Below are 20,450 nucleotides of genomic sequence, written 5' to 3' on the forward strand. Positions count from 1 at the left end.
TGAGGTCTATTTCATATGTAGACCCTCTCAACTGTTGTATCAGCCACCATGCCATGTATAAAAAGCAGAATACTGGCTCACGATAGCCTCAGTTTGAGCCTCTGACACATAGCTGCTGCACAAGTGCCAGCTGTATTAGATTTATTCCTCTTCTGTGGCAGGGAACACAACACATGGGCCTGCAGATAACTGCGCTGTATTCAGAGCTCAACAACATATTTAGGGCAGACGGAGAGTACGTTAACGTAACTACCATTAACAGCAGGGGTACAACTATGTATTGGCACACACCGGGAGAGCCTCTTGTTGTAGATCTGCTAGCCCATCTTTAACACCACACAGACCCACACTCTGTCAAAGGGCCCAAAAATTAGCTTCTAGTGACAGTCGAAGCACCACCAGATTCCCTGTCTTTCCAGTGGCGACAGTAGCTGCTCATGGCTTGTTAGCTCTGACTGATTGGTACGTCGTTATCCATGCTACACTGTGTGGTGGTCAGACATTGTGTTCCCACACCTACAATATACTCTTCTCCCAAGAGTATAAGAAAAACACAAGCAGAGAAAACCTCAGTAGCAGTCCTCCACATTAAGCATCTAAAGCACTTCTAAACTGTTGTCACTAGGGCATCTGCTTCATTTGTTGAGCTTTAACATCACATGGCTGCCTAACAAACTGCAGGGGCCACTGCCAGTTTTAATGAACCACTATTAGAAAGGAAGGATAAGAAATGTGTCATCCTTTACACCTTCCTGTTAGACGTGATTGCAGCATATGCTTGCACATATGAAACCTCAAACACACGGAGGACATGGTTCTTTAACATCAAAGGATGTGAAGCCAAAGGGAACTGAGGCCAAATACAAGGCAACTGTGCAATAAAGCATACCATATGATGTTAGTTCTTCTTTAATCCCTGCATGATCGTACCTCCAGGTCCATCCACTTGCTTCCAATGACCTATATATCCCTTACGTTGTTATTTAGCTGATTAGAATGTCTTTTTTTTTCAATTTGTCACACATAATAATCTTTTAAAGTAACATTTATAAAGCATTGCAAAACTCTGAATTCTGTCTTTATGTGGCTGATTGCATGTGTCAAAGGGGCATTGTCTCACCATCTTTTTCTCCAGCCATTCATCAGCATTGAGCTGGCCTATGTTAGCATTCTCTGAAAACGTAGTCAGCAATTTCGTCTAATTACAATGCTACGCTTCAATCATGTTTTCAGCTCATGAAGATAGTGATCCAGAGGAGGCAAACACATCTGCGCATCAAAGAAACTGAACAAAACTAGTAATGTGTGATTGCATTTCTAAGGCGAACAATATTTCTTATGCCTCGCTTCCTTTTGATTAGGGAACATTTGAGCTAATGCCAGCAGAACATTTCACTGTAAAATCCCCAAAGAAGATTGCCATTTGTCCTTAATTATCTTGCCTTCTGTAATTACATATATTTAAATCTCTGATCAGCTCGTTCTGAAAAGGAGGGATGTGTAGCAGTGCCTTCTGACATCTGGGCTCGAGGCAGCTGCAAGGACAGTGGTACATTACCGAGATGGGCTGGATTTAACATATGAGTAAAGGCCTTTTTCTCAGCAAGATTACACAACTATTTACTCATAAGTTTGCAGATAAACCTGTGGGTAAATAATGTATAATGTATGTGTGTATGCTTCTGTGTTGTTGCATGTGTTGATCCATGAATTTGTGATCAGGTTAGGAGTGTAATGAATCATGAATGTGGATGGAAGTGCCAGAGTTAATGCTTAAGATACAGCTGTGTTTTTTCATATTGAAACAGAAGCAAGTTTCTCCATGTGAAACACTTGATATGACACTTCTTTTAATATGTAACAGTGGCACTTCTGTCAGTGTTGTCACCTTACACATAGTACCTGTTTCCGTTCAAAAATATATAGGCTCAGTCAGAACACATTTCACACACCAAATGGATACAACTCAAAAGTGTAGACCCACTTTGGGTTTTTAAATAAATGTGCAAAAGTTTCAGCTGCAGTAGGGAAAAAATGTTGCAGTGCTGATTTGGCAAGCCATTTTAGCAGATGCCATGGATGTGCTCTGGGACTGTTCCCAACTTCCCACTTGCTCCTCTTCACCTGCCGCCATCGGTAATGTTAGCGACAAAAAAAAAAGTTCATTTTTTTTCTCTCAGTGCTCTACTTGCTAACAGCTCTGCTTTGTCAAAATCCATTACTGGTGCTGCTGTTTATGTAAGCATACAGTAACAGCAAGGCTATATTAATTAACACCAGCATGTATAAAGTGATTGTTTGGAGTTGAATGATTATCATTTTACAGTCTCAGCAAATCAGATTCCAAATGGAATAATTCAATATAAACAAACTGTCTTGATAACTTTGTCACAATGGGAAAGAGGTTATTTTACTGTAAATCCTTCACATATCTATAGGTTACATTTATTTATAGTTTTAATTGGCTAATCTACTGTGTGTATATATAGGTGCTACAAAATGGAATAACACACTAAATCATACTGCATTGAGACAGGTGTGAATTGAGTCCTGTGAAACTGTTAACTGTAGTTAACTGACGTCAGCTTGTCGCTCATGCCTATAAATGGCTGTCCATTGGCAGCCTTTGTTGCTAGGGTTTTTCCATGTGTTGTTTATGTCTCATATTTCGGATCAGATTTCATCTCGAACCTTAATGGATGTAAATTAGAAGTTGACATTTCAAGTAAAGAATGAGAAAAAGAAGTAAAATCCTACTACTAATGTTTGTTTATCTAGCCTCCTGAGCCGCAGGAAGTCAGCTGAGACGCAGCTTCCAGAAACTGGCCGACCAGAAAAGAGTGGGCTAATCAGGAGGGGGGCCTTAAAGATACAGGAGCTAAAATAGCCTGTTTCAGACAGAGGCTGAACTGAGGGGCTGCGTGAAGGGTCAGTAAGCTGCAACTAACTGTAGCTAGCTGTAACTGCAAATCATGCAAAGATATTCCAGTAGAGCCCCAGATTTAAAATATAGACCTGGAAATGTGATTGATATATCCCCTTTAAACAAACTGTATTGCTTTAACAGTCATTCTGGCATTTGACTTGTCCTGAATGGACTCACAACTGATACCTTTAATTTATCTTTGGCAACACTACTTGTGGCTACTACCCAAACAGGAATCCGTGGCTGTCTACTGTGTCCACATCTATGTATCCATTTTTTTGGTGGTTGTTGGTATTGAGTCTTACAAGAAAAAATCAGCCTGACAGAGTCTGAACACAACTGTGATCGCACAAGCATGCAGTGTATTGACAGCTTGGTTTCAAATTCCATCTTGGGTGCAAAGCAACCAACTAGAACAGGATAGATATGGTCTAGTGAGCCACAATCCCATCTAGATTTAGAGACAATTATTCCCAAATTCACTAAGGTAGGCATTTATGTTTGTTTTTTGTTCCTTACGGCAGAGCAATAGCAGAAACATTTTTATGTGTAAAAACATTGAATAGTTTTGTCCTGTATAATTTTGACTATTTATATTCTGCTATTTATGCTGGTATCTGTATTATGGAAGGCAGCCAGAGGAGAAAAGGAATAACATGTGACAAACTCAAAGTCACAACATCATAAACATGCAGCACATACTCCTGCCTGCTGCTCACAAAGTTCTATTTGATATTGCTTTATGTAACAGCAGCCTCATAGAAATAGTGAATGTAGCTGGATGTGTCAAATTCATACAAAAACATGACTGAAAAATGAATAGAGTGGTACACAAACCTACGGAAGCTAAAAGCACCAGGGTTTCCTTTCAGCTGTCATTTGCACTTAAGGACAGTTCTGCCTTTATTGATTTTTCTCTTTTTTTGACAACCTTTAGTGGCCAACAGCAGTATTCCACCTACTTTGACAAGTTAAGTCAATTTATTGCATTAATAGAAACTTCAAACTGAAACTGCCTTACTTCAGAGTATCAGGGGCCCCTAATGCAGCGAGAAAATGTAATTTTTTCTTAAGTTATCCATCATTATGACAATAAACCATATACTCCTGTTCCAAACCCTTGTTTCAAACACTGCAGTCGTAGATCCTGGGAAACATGGTCCACAAGGCTAAAATGAGGTGTTGTCTTTGACATTTACCAACCAGCTAAAGCATCCCAGTAGAGACTGATCTCAGGTCAGCCTTAATGATCCCACTATCATTAATCTTCCAGTCAAAACGAAATGTGATGGAGCATGTTGAACTTCATTAATATTTTAATTGTATTTTTAAACTGCAATTAATGTGAGCTTAAATGTCCGCAAAACTGATCAAACACAAACAGTTGCATGTATATTGGCTGAAAAGGCAAATGGCACAGATTTACTTATAGAAAAGCTGAAACAAGATGATGAAAAAAGACGTTAATGAAATTGTACCAGTATGTTACATTCACCTCAAGCTCTGCACGCAGCCATTGTTTTGTCTGCAGGCATGTGTTAAACTGATCACAGCTTGGAATAAAGATTTTTCACACGGTGTTGCATCTTCACAAAGTGGAAATAATGTGTGACAGTTGAGGAATGCTGTTGCCTTGCTAGAAGATTACTACATTGTTGTTTAGTAGTGAAACAAAAGAACCTTAAAGAATCACCAAATAGAAATCGACTGCTGCATTTGAGCTTATTTTGTTGTTTTAGAAGAGTTTGGTCTCTGTGGCCACGAGGCTCGTGCATTACTCTGGAGACAATGGGTTTGTGTTGAACTGTTGATGGTGCACCTCATTACTGTAGCTTGGTGCCTCTCTAAGGACTGATTAAGGATTAAGTACATTTGAGAGTGCCAGCACGTACATGCTGCATCCTCCTTGTTTCATTATCTATGCACAGCCTCTTCATCTATAGCTTACTGTATGTGCATGCAGAGCACCAGTGTGTTTGCCAGTGTCTGCATTGTGTAGTAGGATCCATCAAAAGGTCCCACGATCTGAGTCTATTCTGCACCAATCCCCCAACGGTGCAGCGACAGCCATTTCATCTTTCTCTTTCTCTCGAATGTTAATAGGTAGAACTGGGGAAAAAAAACAAAAAAAACTCGCAAAACTCAAATCTTTCATGTGACTGCTGGCCAGACTTTTGTTTTTCAAACCTCTAATAATGATGTCTGATGCTTTCAGACGTAAAGCAGCAGAGGAGAGATAATACAGCAAGTACGCAGAAAATATAGTAAAATTCCAAAAGATTTGCACAACTCCTGCCTTCTTTGGCAACAACTTTGCCAGTTACACAGATGTTGCTGTCCAAGAAGACAAACAGTTAGAAAGTCCACATTATGAACAATGTTCTTTCAATGTTTTCTCACCAACCACAGCCTCAGTCTTTTGTTTGTTTGCTTTTTCTTTGTGGATCTCATCCTTTCAATGACAAGTAGTCTACAATGAAGCCTCCAAGTCCGCCTCATAAGCTCCTGCTACTGAGTTAAAATCTCATCGATACAACTTGTTATACACATGCATTTAGTCAGAAATAGCAACAAAATGGACCCTTCAATGGAAAGTAGTTTGAAGGGTATTACCAGATAACATGTTATATTTTGGTTTGTAAATCAAACATATTCTCTTACTTTCAATCAGTTTGGATGCTCATTCACTTTCATTTTCTTGTAACCCTGGCAGTTGTCAATGGTCAGTTGATGGTGTAATTTTCTGTTGCATTTAGTTAGAGGCTATTTTCAAAGCTTCAAAAGTGCTCGTATTGTTGAATTCAGATGTTGTTTAATGACCGTCCAAGACCAGCAACAAACCAAACTATAACCACTTTAAGAATACATGTAAGAAACGCAGGATCACCTACAACATTCAGAACAGATCAAAATGACATTTTTATCAGTCAGTACAAAATACCACACAAAACAAAAAACTCTTTTCTACAGTGACTGCATTATTGAATGCTTTTTGGAAACCTTTTATATCTGGATTTAGGCACTTTCTCACAATCCTTCCCTGCAGATTAGGTCAAATTTAGTTAAAAGCTGGGTTGGTATTGTCTGTGAAGATGCTCAGTAGGGACAGTTCAAGGGTTAGTGAAGATGTGGGGCTTAGTCCTGAAATCTTTGAAGTCTGTCACACTTAAATCAATAAATATTGCAGTATCATTAGGTGCTATATGTTGCAGCCAATGACTCAGATGCAGGACTGTTGTGCAACTAGCAATGTCTTTATTTTTGCTTTAAACAACGAAAACAAAGCAGTCTATACTCACTCTTACAGTCCGGCAGCACACTTTCTCTGCTGCTTAAAACGATTGTCTTCTTTTCTTGGCTACCATGACAACAACAACAGTTTTCTTCTTCTCCTTCACAACTCGCTTTTTCCGCCTCAACAGCATAACTTGGTGGTGGGAACCAGACAGCGCATCCACAAACAATACTGAATGAAATACAAACTCACAAACACTGTATCCTGGAAAGGCATTTAGGATTATCTACATTGCCCGCAGACATTAATTTTTATGCAGTTTAAATTTAATCCATGAGATTAATTAAATTCTGCAAATTAACCTGTTAAGATCAACTACATTACAAAAGAAAATAAATTGGGGGGTCTCTGATTTAACAGTAGGGAATGCCCTCGTTAACAAATATAAAATATCTTACTGATATCCATTGACCCCTCACATTTATAAATAAAAGATTATTGTTATTGTTACTTCAAACATACTGTTAACTGTTAAAAATAGTTTTTGCAACCTTTAACATATGTGAAACAAATTAACACATTGCTATAATTTGACTGAACCATTATTTTATTTCACTTCATTGATTTAAGGTGGCATACCTGATGTAACATCAAATTCAATAAACAACTTCAACATAATCAAAATGGCCATCAATGCACACATTAGAAAAATGAACATTTCCCTCAGTCCCTGCAACTAACAAGCACACCTGACAGGTGATGCTGTCATCACTACGCTCTAAGCTAGAGACTGTGTTAAATGAATGATGGGTTAAGCCTGCTTTCCGTCAGATTGTGCTGTGCATCATGGCTGTTAAATTTAGTTAAATTTTCATTTCATCTTCTGCATCCATTCCCCCCCACAATCTCTGTGTAATTCACACATTTTTACACACTTCCACAGAGACTGAGACTAATCCACAGACTCAACATAAATCCTCTTTCCAAAAGCAAGTTACCAGCCAAAGAACTATAGTTCCATATTTTCACAGTTTCTAATAATGTCCACTGTACTCTGGTGAACTCCCAAAAAACGTTTAAATTATTTAATACCAGCCCACAAATCCAATACTTCTGATGAATTGTACAGACCATTCTTTGGTCAAGTTTATCAATCTATCAGTCATTCATTGAATAATTTATTAATGACCATATGACCGAGGTCTATGGAATTTTCTTGGTGGGCAGCATGGTGGGTAAGCTCAATTCAACAGTGTCAGTAACATCAAACATAGACAGATATCAACATCACAGACACATGAATATCACAGCAGACAATATTCTCAATTTACCGCAAGACAGAAAACATAGACAATATTAAAAAGATTGATGTAAGAGTTTTAAGTGCAGGTGCTTCTGTTAGAGTTAGTGAGAAGTGTTCTGAGTCCTTATTGCAGTAGGGAAAAAATAATGGAAAAGCAGCATGGTGAGAGGGGTCACAGATTTTTTTTTTATTTGCTCTTTGATTGTGCGTTTGTGATATAGTGATTCAACTGATGGGAGGGGGGTGCCAATAATCTCGGATGATTTATTGACCATGAGCTGCAGTTTTATGCGTGTGTGCCTGTCTGTGCTGCTGTACCAAACTGTTATAGATGAGGTGAGTATGCTCTCAATGATTGCTGTGTATAACTGAGGAGGAGGAGGAGGCTTTGTTTTACTTTGAATTTTTTGAGCTTTCTTAGAAAAAACAATCTTTGCTGGGCTTTTTTGGTAATGTGGTTTGTATTGATGTTCCATTTGATTTGACTGATTTGATTTGTTGCTTTTGTGTGTGCCAAGAACTTTGAATGAGTCAGTGATGGTTATGGGTTCTCCTGAGACATGTATGGGGAGTTTGGGGAGGGGGCTGTGCCTGAAATCTGTAATGAGTTCTTGTGTTTTAGATGTGTTGTGCTTGAGGTTGTTATCAAGGCACCAATTGACTGCTTGGGTTACCTGCCCACGGTATCAGTCCTTGTTGTTGTTGGTTATAAGTCCAATTATGGCTGTGTTGTCTGCGTATTTAAGAATGGAGACTGAGCTGTGGTGGGATGTGAAGTGGGTTGTGTAGAGCGAGGAGAGTCAGGTTGAGAGGATGCAACCCTGGGGGGTCAGAGCTTGAGATGAAAGGCTATTCATCTTAACCCTCTGTTGCCTTCTCCACAGAAAGCGCATCCAGTGGCATATGCAGGGGTCAATATTCATGTCCAACAGTTTATGCTCTAACATGCACACTTTTTGTTGACTAGATGTTTAATTCTTTATTACAATAAGTTGAATCAATTTAACTGTCCCCATGTGAGACATCTCAACTTGAAAAGACATTCAAAGGGATTTTGAAACACTATACCAATCTTGAGTGAATCATGTCTTCAACCACTTGAACACTGAATTGAGGTTCAACAGCACATTAAGTACAAAGAGTCAAGAGGTGACGGCTCTGTAAAACATTGCAACATCAAGACTGAATGCTTGACATTTTTCAATATCTTAAAGCGGCAGTTTATTTCCTGTATTTGCTCACTCACCCCTAATGTTACTGTATCTAGCCATGCAGATAACATTTATTTGGAAATCTCCATCACTGGTCACTCTACTTCTACCCCAGTACAATGAATGGAAATTTAGTTTGCAGTGAACAGAGCATTGAAATGATTATATTTTAAGAAATCAGTAGCAGCATGTCTTTCCAGGAACTGTATTCTGGTTAGTGGAGATCATCCATAGACCTTGCCATGAGCAGCTTTCATTGGAATGATTCATTGAACTACTTTTCCGCCAAAGTAAGCAAGACAAGGTCTTTGTATTATCCTGAGGAACCGGGTCATACTTTCCGAAAAGAGATGCCGTTGCCGTTGACTTCATTTAATGGTATTTGGTTGGCATCTGAAGTGTCAGTAATGGACCTCTAACGTTTTAAGGGCCGAAACAAAATATATAAATACATAAATAATTATATAATTAAAAGCTTAAATAAATGAATATATATACTCATATAATTTAATGCGTAGATAAATTAATAAATACATTATTATATAATCTAATGCTTAATTTATTGATTCACTTATTAATTTATTCACACATTTATTTATCTGTTTATGATTTTATTTATTTATTTATATATCCTTTCATTTATCCATAGTGTTACCTGCTGGAGCGAAACCCATAAATAAATCTGTCAACTTCATCCATCAAAAGTCAGGGGGTGGACTCTGCCCTGCAATTGGTGGTTAGACTTGAATCTACTGCTTTTGCCTAATTTAAGATGGCAGCACCCGGTGTAGATCTTAATGAAATCTTGTGTGCTACAATGGTAGATATGTTTGCTGTACCTGAACAGATGAAGGTGAAGATGAAATGTCAGTCCTTACGATTCTTTAGATCAGATTGAGGGCCTCGCTGAAAGAATTGGAATGATATCGGCCCTGACCGACACAGAAATTAATGAAGCTGTATTCACAATCCTAGCAGAGATGGTACAGCAACTGAGGCTGCAGGGTGACAAATTAAAGGCTTTAACCCACCCCCTGACTTTTGACAGATGAAGATGACACATTTTTTCATTTCGCTGCAGCAAGTAACACTGTGGATAAATAAAAGCATATGTAAATAAATAATTTGAACTATAAATATATGTAAATAAATATATTAATATAGGAATAAATATATGCACACATAAATGTAACATTTATATATTTAATGTCTCATTTGATTTTTTATTTATTTATTTATGATGACAATTAGGTGTTAAATTATACAATTAGTTATTAATTTATTTAAGCATTTTATTATATAATTATATATGTATTTATATATTTAGTTTCAGCCCTTAAAACTCCCCAAACTAACAAACTGGGACAATAAAATAAAAACTAGTTACAAGCATTTTGTTGAAAATTCAGGGTAAAACTTATGCTTTAAACTAAGACTGTTGTTATTATACAAGCAATGAAGCACATTAGCTGTGGTGTCATGTCATTTATCTCAAATTAAAATAAATCTTCCTAATGACAATTTTGACTGCCACTTGGTACACCTGTTGGTAATAAGTTGATTGACACTATTTATTGGTGAAAAGTTAAAAGGATCAAACCATGAAACTGTCACACACTGAAGAAGGCATAGCTGAAACGTCTGTACATTTTTTGCCCTGTGCTTGCAATGGACAAGTTGAACGGGACAGGAAGAGGTTGGAGGTTGATTTGGATGTGCAAACCCCTTTTTTGTGCTTTGGACTTTGACTTTGGTTATACACACACCAGCTCCCCCCCTGTCTTTTGGTTGAGCCTGATGTTTTTTACTTCTACTTCATGGTACCACTGATTTACACAACCTCAGTTGTTATTACTGCTGTGCTTTGGATGGTGATGTAAAGAAAATCCTGCATGAGGTGTATGCACTGCCGCATCAAAGTTACACTCAGTTTCACATGATAGCAGGTTACTGACAAATATTATCCTTCCCCATTTGTTACAGTCGGTCCCTCTTTGATAGCTCCAGTGATGAGAGTCCCAAAATCACAGGAGAGTTCTGATCAAAGACTCAGCTCAGCCTTTTGAAAAACCGAGTCCTGTGGCAGTGATGTGTGTAAAAAAAACAGCGCTCTGTGTCTCTGTCTCCTTCAGGTGAGCACCTGCGTGTCTGTCCTCAGGGATACACCTGCTGCACATCCGAGATGGAGGACAAACTCAACCAGCAGAGCAAACTGGAGTTTGAGAACTTGGTCGAGGATAGCAGCCACAATATGAGGACGACATTTGTCTCGAGGCATAAAAAGTTTGATGGTAAGCCAGATGGGTTTGTTTTATCATTTTGACATGCAGAGATTGAGATACATATAAATTGGCTTCCCTGACACTGCCACTTCTAATAAATGTATTCCAGACAAGCACATGTCAAACTTGTAAAGACTACTGATGCTATGATTAATAATTACTATGACTGCTATTAATAATAGATGGGCAGATTGGTTTTGAAGATTGTTTTGGCAGTTGAGGCTAAAACATGTGTCTCCTTTTCATACTGTAGATTTTGTCCTCTTCTTCTTCAGTACATGTTTTTTTTCTTCCTTTTTTTTTGGTATAGTTTTTTTTTCTACTGACTGTTATTAGAAATCAGGACTGTATGAAACCTGGCCACAAATCTGTTTAGTTAGCTATCACTTTTGTTCTTCCACATTTGTACACAAACACTATATGCTTAAGTTATTGCCTCATGGAGCAAGGCTTGCTGTGTTGCTGTGTTGCTGTGTTTCTGTGTTGCGCTTCTTGTCTGAATGGAGCCACTGTAAACTTACATACCCACAGAACAAAGCCATGTTAATGTAGCTTTCAGGTGAAAAATACTGTCTGTAAAACTAAAGTCAGTGTACTGTACAACTGCTCATGTACTCTTCATGGTGCACAGTGTTTAATTGAAGTGCCGCAGTGTCTTCATACCACTTGTAAATACTGTTAATCAGTGTATAGTCAGGTCTGTGACTGCACCCTCATTATGAATTAGTTCCTAACTTAAAATTTTAGTTTTTCATGTCAACAGGTTTACACCAACTTAAATAATTCACATCTCCAAAATGATATTCCTTGACAGTTAACACCAATTTCTTTCTCCAATTCTCTTCTTTTTTTTCTTACACAATGAATGTATTTTTATCCTCCTTTATCCTATTTTTATCCTAAAACTCTCTCACTCTTTTCTGTGAGGTTTGCTCATATGAGTGTTCCAAGTCGGATTCAACAAACTCTCTTAACTGTCTGAACTTGTCATAAATCGCTCAGTTCAGCTTGATGAATGTAACCTTTTCATGAATAGGTGCACGTTCATGAGATCATTTGCATGATCAACGCCCCATATAAGGCTCCATGTTCCGCTCTGTTTGTGAGCGAGTTTCATTCAAAAAAAGTTCCCAAAGAGTCACACTGCACAGCTTCAAGTCCTGCTTTCAGAAATCAGTAGAAAAAAGACATATAACAAATTTAAGAGTGTGATCAGTTGGAGACCCAAAACAATTAGAAAATATGAATCCAGCTGCCAACGACGTGTCACCAGAGCAGCTCTGCACTTTGACATGAAGTTAGGTGATAAAAAAACATCTTACTAAAGCAAAGCAGTCCATGATGGGAGGCGGTCAAGGGATGTGACAGTCACAGAGATATTAGAAGAGAGAATATTATAGCCTAGGTGATGTTACACTGTCAGCTGCAACAGAAGATGATAGCCTAGTGGACAGAGACCTGCAGAGAGACACAGAGGCAGCTGCCGCAGTGAGTGAAGTTTCATTTTTTCAGCAACTACTGAAATGTAGAAGCTGCTGCGCCAAAATATGCCAACAAAAATCATAAAATCTAAAAAACCTTTAAGTAAATTGACATCCATGATGATAATATGGTAAACAGAATATTAATTTTGCATTAAGTTTGTTTTAGTTAATATTTATTTTTCCTTAATTTCAGTATCATATTTAAACTTATTTAGTTTTTAGGGCAATTAAGACATTATAATTGTAGGTCAAACAAGTGTTTCTCCCCAGCAAAGAAAGGCAGAGATGATCTATTCATGACTCGTATGACAGGTCTGGACCACTTGTAAATTCCATTCGTACCAAAGAGAAAATTGATGAATGCCACAAATATTCTTAAATCATTTGTATGTGCATCTTAAGAACAGGAGCAGCCCTGACCCTAAGTAACTGAAAAATCAGTGAGCACTTTCTTATCAGACTTTTGCGATTCTGCACAAAAAACGTCTTTATGCATACTGTGGGTGGAAGAAGGAACGCAGAACAGAATCAGAAAAGTTTCTGTGGTCTGTTGCATCTCTGAAACCATTTTTATCCTCCTTATATAATACTAAGTGCAATATAAACTAAAAACAGTACTGGCACCAGAAAAAGTGTAGAAATAGACATGATAGGATCTGGTGGACGTATCACATGGTAAAAATGTCAAAAATAATTCCTTTTAAACTTTGCCACTGCTGAGTGTTAAATGATCCATCTGTCAGGTTGGCAGTCAATTCAGGACAATACCTGCATGTCAACACTGTAGTGGGGGAAGATTAAATTTTTATTCTTTTTCATTGGCAAGATTAGTTTATCAGTTTCATTTTTAAACATACGTTGAAAGGCTGATAAGAGTGATAGATGGGTTTCTATATTTGAACATTAATACACGTAATCATGTATTTCCTATCCTAGTATGTACTGCCATTTACTTGCTTTTACATAAATGAGAAAATGATTGATTTGAATTACAGTGTTAATTCCATAAATTTTCATGCATATGCTAAGATATGATAACTTATACTGTGAACTGTGGCCTTCATGTCAGAAACATGGATTTTGTCTATGTTTAAATAAGTTTGTATTGCTATAAAATTACAAATGTGTAGATTGACATAGTTGTTGTTGTGTATTAGTAATTTCCTAATGTTGCAGTGACCTATTTCAATGTAGTCTTCTAGTCATCCAACCAACCCAGCTCCTCCTAATAAGCCAAAATCACCTTATAAAATAAAAGAAAGTCACATTATATTGAGGTTATCTGAAATGCGTCACTCTGAAATGCGTTACTCCCTGAAACGTGACTATAGTTGTGTTATTCATACGTCATTTGGTGATACCAGGCTGCCTATTTTTGTCCACTTTGAATTTTATGATTTTTTTATTCCTTACCGATAAAATGATGACCATTATCTACTGTATTTCCTTCAGCTAATAAGATCTTAATTTTACCACAGAGTAATAAGGAAACAGGAAATAAGTTACTTTAAAGGTTATGCTTTCCAAAGCCTCAATATACCCTTACTGTTGAAGCAGTCATTTTAAAATACTGTTTTCACAGAAGAGTGATAGGTGCACTGGGGAACTCAGGGTCTTGTAGAAAATGCAAATACACACAAGCATCTTTTTCATTTCTGAAAGGATATGTGAGAGTTTTGTTATGGGTTCTCGCTTCAACACATATTCTTCAAGTTATAAAAGTCATGTTCCTGTATGTTTCTTTTCACTGGAACGAAGCTGAAATGAATACAAAAAAATATACTGTAGAGTCCTTTGTTATTTTTTTTTATTATACACATGTATACAATTTGCAACAAAAAGAAAAATATGTATAATATACATTTTTGAAAATGCGTGGAATTTATTAACTTTCCTGGTATTTACCAGATTCCTGCTATTCATTCCACGTAATACTGATAATGTGACCTTTCTGAGGAATAGATGTAATACGCGGGAGCAGAAAGAAATAATAATTACAGCATAAAACAGGTTCAGTTCTTCGTCTGTAAAACTTTTAATTGGCAGCCATTGGTTATTCAAGCATTGCCAGCTTGTTTGAAATACACTGTAAAATACTGTTATGGCTGGAGTGTATTCCTACATTAACAGCACCATTTCAAGGACAACGCCTCCAGAACGATGTCCATATACTTAGCCATACAGTTATACGGTAACACTTGTGACACAAATCAGTTATGCAATTTCATCTTCTACTACACATGCCTATATTGCCAGGCCACTCAACATCACACTCTTTCTTCTTGTGTTAAGCTCCCTCCACCTCGTGGGGTTTGAATCATCCCTCATCAATTTTACATGCCCTCATTTCTGTCCCCAGTTATTTATAGGGCCTTATTATGAAAACCTTAACTTACTTTTTGATTACTGACTGCTTCCCCTGGAGGCTTGTGGGTTTTGATGCATTATTGAGTATTCCTGAAGCCATAAATGACTGTTGCACACTAGAATTAAAGTTTGGGCATTCTGAATGTCCAATCATCTGGCTGAGGAATCTTTCCCCCTCATCTCTCAGAGGTCCTTATATTCCCCCAGAGAGATTTGGAGTCCAGTCATATTGCAGTCCAGTTGATGCACTGTATTGAGAAAAAAAACTAACTTTGCAGTGTTGCAGCTCTGCATTTCTTGAGTTCAGTATGGCCAGTCTCTGAAAATATTAGTGTTCTCTGCTGTGGCTCAGTAAGTGCCCTAAGGTAACCTGGTTTAAGGACAAGCAATGAGATAAATAAATAAATATGTGTGCATGTGTGAGAGAGAGAAAGTTGGAGAGACTAATACAAAGACAGAGAGAGAGAGGATGGATGTATGAAAGAGGCAGAGAGTTGCATCACATCTGTTAAACATTAATTGCAGTGGATGAACCATGATAAAAGGTACCTCATGCTCAGTCAAGTGATCTGAGATTGAAACCACAGTACACAGTGGTTTGTGGCCACTGCTACAAAGCTGTCATTGTTTTTTAACATGTCTTTGATTTTTGGTCTCTTTTCATTTATTTAAAATGTCACTACTTCAGTGAAAATGACATTTTAGATATGATTTACTGGAAAATCAAAACTTAAGTAAAAAAAAAAAAATTGTCAATCTGATTAATCTCAAACACTGTTAACTATGGTATAGCCTTGAATTTGCTAGCTCCCATGGATGGTTGGAAATGCTGATTCCAAATCCAAAATGGTGTCATGATGCTGAAAAGGAAAGTAAGATTAATATAACCTTAAGTATTTGTAATATTGGCATATTTATTCATGTTTAGTTGTGATCAGGGGAAACAAAAGCATTCAAAAGACCTGATCACATCAGAAAATGGCACAACAAAGCTCACTTGTTCCCTCTGAAGTCAGTGTGTTAATTAGAGGCTTGGTGACACGGTGACCAGTCGAAGGGCTAGTTGATGAACTACTGTAGCAAGCAAACGGCTAACATGCTAGCCAGCTTGAGAACATGCTCATACTAGTTGGTCACACAGATGTCTAATAAGCTGGCTTTTGAACTTGCTAACTGGCTAGCAAGTTCAGTCACTAAATTGTGACTAAATGAACACAATTTATCCTTGTCCATAGTTGTCCTAAAACCATGCTTCAATATAGAGCAGTTTATACTCCAGCAGAACAGGGTTAAATTGAATGCAACACAGCTAATAGGCTATGATAGCTTTTGGACTCTCCAATTCCCTTTTCCCTCAAAGGTCGGCACTGTCAAGTTGTTTTGCTGTTGGTCAGTGGTGGGGATTTGTGTCACCAAAGTTGAACTTGAAACAAAAGATTAAAGCGGATTTTCTTCGCCCTAACAAATTTTTGCTGCAATTCCATTACAATGGATTGATTTTGCTTCAAAAATGCAGTTTTAAATGTTGGTGTAATTTAAGGAGTTTATTTATTTGTAAATTGGTGAATATACAGTACCAGTCAAAAGTTTGAACACACCTTCCTATTCACATTTTCTGTCAGTTTGATCATTTTCAGCAATTCAATTCCAAAGGACCTCCATCCCAGAGGAAATTGGATTAGTAAAGTTACATTGCATTTTCCTTTCAAAGTCGATTGATGTGAATGATCTTAAATACTTACTTACTTTATCCTTTGAAATAAGATTTTCACCTTTGCCATAGATGGTGTCATGGTGTTTATAACAATGTGTAATCTATATAATTTTGTCTCTAAACTTTGCTTGAATCTACAGTATGTAACCATTGAGTGAAATATGCCAACTGAAATGTCTTTTTTGAACATTTTATCCTGTGATTCAGTGGTACATAAAGAGTCTTTGAAAACATTAGTATTTTGTGTAGAATTGAGAAAGTAAAGTTTGAGCAAATAGAGTTTAAGAGGTTAATAGACAGAATTAGAGGGGAGTTTGACTCATTTGTGTGGGCACCAGTATTGCCATTTCTATTTGTCACTTGTTCATGTTGTATGGAAGATGCTCATTAGATTCAGTTTGGTTGATGCCTTGCCTTTCTGTCCTCTCACAAGACCTAGACAAGAGATTAGTGTGTGTGGTTGGTTGACTAAAGTTTGGGTTGAGCAGAAGCCTTGGTTGACTGAGTTCTTTGATCCTGCCCCAGTAGAGCTTCTCTGCTCAACGTTGAGAGCTGCAGTGCCCCTCATTCACTTCAACAATCCCTTATTCACACCCAACTTAAACCAAGACTAACTCGAACACAACACTCCATTCTCTCTAATCTCTCGTCTCTACAAATTCACAAGCTCCTTGTGGACTATGTAAGCCAGCAAACACACGGTGCAAAAACACAGCACCAGTTATCGCATTTCACAGATTCATTCTCTGGCTGTAACATTTTATTTCAAGGTGAAGTACCTCAGAAATTAGGAAATTTTGTTGTATTAGGTTTTAATGGTAAATTAAAGAATTCATATCTTTTCTGTCAGATACAGACAAGCAGAACAATTGACACAGCTTTTCCTGGTGTCCTGATTAAATGATAGCTTGATAGTTTTGCATTCATTGTTTAGTGTGTCAGAGGTGTTTGTGCACTATAGAGCACACAAACTCAGTGCAGTACGATTTGATTTTGAAGAATAAGCATCAAGCACAACTTTTGTTTTGATCCATTCAAGAGTAGTAAATGAGACTCAAAGTATTTTAATCTTCGATGTTAATGTAGTCAGCATTTTGGTCCTGTGCATGATACTGTGGCCTCTTTTAAGCAATGAGAGAAAAAACAAAAGCATTGGTGGTAAATCGGAGAGTAATGAGTCACAGTCAACAGTACACTTCAAAACTGACCCCATTGAAGAGAGAGAGGGATGAGGATCTGTTAAAGGCTGTTACCTCAACAGTAATACCAAACTTATGTAACCGCTCAATAATATCTCATGGACTCATGTTTCATTTTAATTTAGAAACATTTTCTCTTCATGAAGCAAAAACCTAAATACCTTCCCTTCCTTTATTTGATGTAGCTGCATCGCTGAATGGTTTCGATCTTACACATTTAATCAACTATCTGTCAGCTTGTGCAACTTTGGCTGATTGGTGCAGTGGGTGAGGCAATATCACCATGTTTATTTCAAGCCAAGAGCTCTTCAAATAAGGGTTAATAAAGCATGAAAAATGTATCAAATACCTTCTATTAACTGTAAATTGATATGCAATGAGGCATAGCCAATCAGTTGGCATCAGCTGCTTCCAATATACTTCATGACCATTGGCTCATTCACAGTTGTGTGGCCAGTAACATCCAATCAGATTCTTGCAGCTGTAGCGCGGACACTTAACACTGTTACTCTGCTTATTGTGCTCATGCCAACGTCGTTTGCTGCTGCATCTCTGAACCTCATCCTTATTTCATATTGTTGATTAAACTAAGATTTATGTTTATGCATGCTAATTAAGGGGGATTAGTTCTCTCATTAGAATCCTTGTTGCTGTTGCTGCTATTTACCTGTCTATTTATTGGAGGTTTGCTAAAAAAAAAGAGTGATTCACACCATGCACTAATTGGATTGTTCCTTCTTTCATTATAGAATCTCTTTGCATGTCCTTCATAAAGAAAACCTTTCACTCTGCTTCGAAGAGAGACAATGTGGTGTGGTCTCAATGCTATTGGTTTATGTTTAAGGAATGTCGCTTTCAGAATCTGGATTCATTTAATGCGGAACATTAACAGCAAGATGTTTTTTTCTCCTGAAGTTTATCAAATTCAAGCTTGCAGTTTTATCCAGGGTGACAGTGAATAAGCAAAACATGAGCTTCTTACATCTCAAATACTAAATTAAAAGTCAGCACATTCAAAGCCAGCTCCGTTCTTAAAATCTCTGGTAATCTACTAACTTCCCCAGACTTCACCAACTCACAAACTCTGAGTCTTTACATTTATTATTCATGTTTGACGTTCATTGAAGTACTTACCAAGTAAAATTTTGAAAATGCCAACAATTCATAGCTGACATCAAATGGCTACATCAAAACTGAATCTCAAAGGTCCTCATTATACTATACTTGCCCTAGTTGAATTCTGAACTTAAGAACTGGAATAATAATTACCCATTTTGTCATAATGAGCATTATAATACTTTAATAAAGCAAACAATTTGTTCTCTTAAAATTTTGATAGGTCATCCTTAATGTTCTCGATATAACAAGTTATGCCTGTTTTGCTTCTGCAAACTTGAATGATTGCTTGTACAGAGTTAATTACGCCATGCACAAGCTCCACTATTTCTGACTGAGTTTGTGGACTGATTTGTAAGTACCATTATCCTTTGTGCATAATATATTAACCAGCATTATTAATTTATACTATGAATAAATTGAATAAGGAGGTTACACTTGATATATAGTGCAAGATTCTGACAAGATTCGGCCCCATTTAGGCGTTACACACTAATTTGTTTGATGGTGGTTGAAAGTTTGCTTGCCATGGCCAGCTGGACACTAATTTGCTGGCAGAGGCAAACCTACTTTATTTGTGAAATTCATTGGAGGCACTCATTAGCTAACAATGTGGAGAATCTCTTGGTATGAAAAAATGGTTTCGATATGACATTCTTACAGTAACACAGCTGGATCAACATTTGACCTCCAGGGGTTTCTTCCAATTGCTTTCATTCTGAATTGGCAGTTTAGAGTTAAGCTTTGTGGCAAAATATGTTTTACATTAAGTGAATGAAGTGAGTGCAGAAGCTGTAAATGTAAATCATGCAGACAGTAGAACAAGTAGCTAAATCAGATATACAGATGTCAAGCCCAAATCAGAGCTTTATGGCCTATTGCAGGGCGACATTCAACATGAGGAGCATCACATGCATAGTCTTAATGTTACAACTACATGTCCGAGAACAGTACTATAAAGATGCTCCTACAGTACATAACAGTACATAACAGATTAAATGTATTAAAATTAGTCAGAGGATATTCTAAAAAAAACAGCGTATCCAGTGATTCGGTTAGGTTAACATTACATTTTTTCCCACCTCAGATATAGTGAAATGTGGAGGAATTGTTGTTACCACGTTGTTATCTTCATAGCAATCTACTGCAGCTGGTAGTTACTGAGATATGATTTCTGCATTTAAGAAAAGGATTACATTATATTTGAATATAAACAAATAAATAAAAGGTTTTTTTCTTCTTTAGTTACAGAGATAACATGATGTATAACATGTAATTGTCTTGAATTAAATGTCTTAAATTGTCTATAAAGATATTACACAGTATACTGTGCAGAGCTGCATCTATTTTGATATCGTGGGCAAGGTGTCATGTTCGTGTTGAGTTTCATGATCTCCATCTCAAGATGATGCAGTATCTCCTGCTATAAGTATTTCTTGCTATAATATTGCAACTTTTTTCTTTATGCAAATTACAGAATTACTTGCTTTATCGATAAATTTCAGCTGAAAACTATGATAAACTGGTCATTTTTGTGTCACATCAGATATATGACATATAAGCAACCCCACAGACTCCTGCTTTTTTTTTCAAAATGTGTAGATAAAAATCAT

At 37.1% G+C, this 20,450-nt stretch overlaps 1 protein-coding gene across 1 annotated transcript in view; it reads left to right on the top strand.

Moving 5' to 3' along the window:
• The window catches only part of gpc6a (glypican 6a), a 163,019-nt gene that overhangs the window by 23,800 nt on the left and 118,769 nt on the right, over positions 1-20,450 (top strand). The window contains exon 2 of the mRNA XM_042414051.1: positions 10,808-10,966. Within this exon, the coding sequence (XP_042269985.1) occupies positions 10,808-10,966 (159 nt within the window). The remainder of the gene's footprint in view (positions 1-10,807; positions 10,967-20,450) is intronic.

Source organism: Thunnus maccoyii, chromosome 1, assembly GCF_910596095.1.
Source record: "Thunnus maccoyii chromosome 1, fThuMac1.1, whole genome shotgun sequence".
In the NCBI taxonomy this organism is placed as follows: Eukaryota; Metazoa; Chordata; class Actinopteri; order Scombriformes; family Scombridae; genus Thunnus; species Thunnus maccoyii.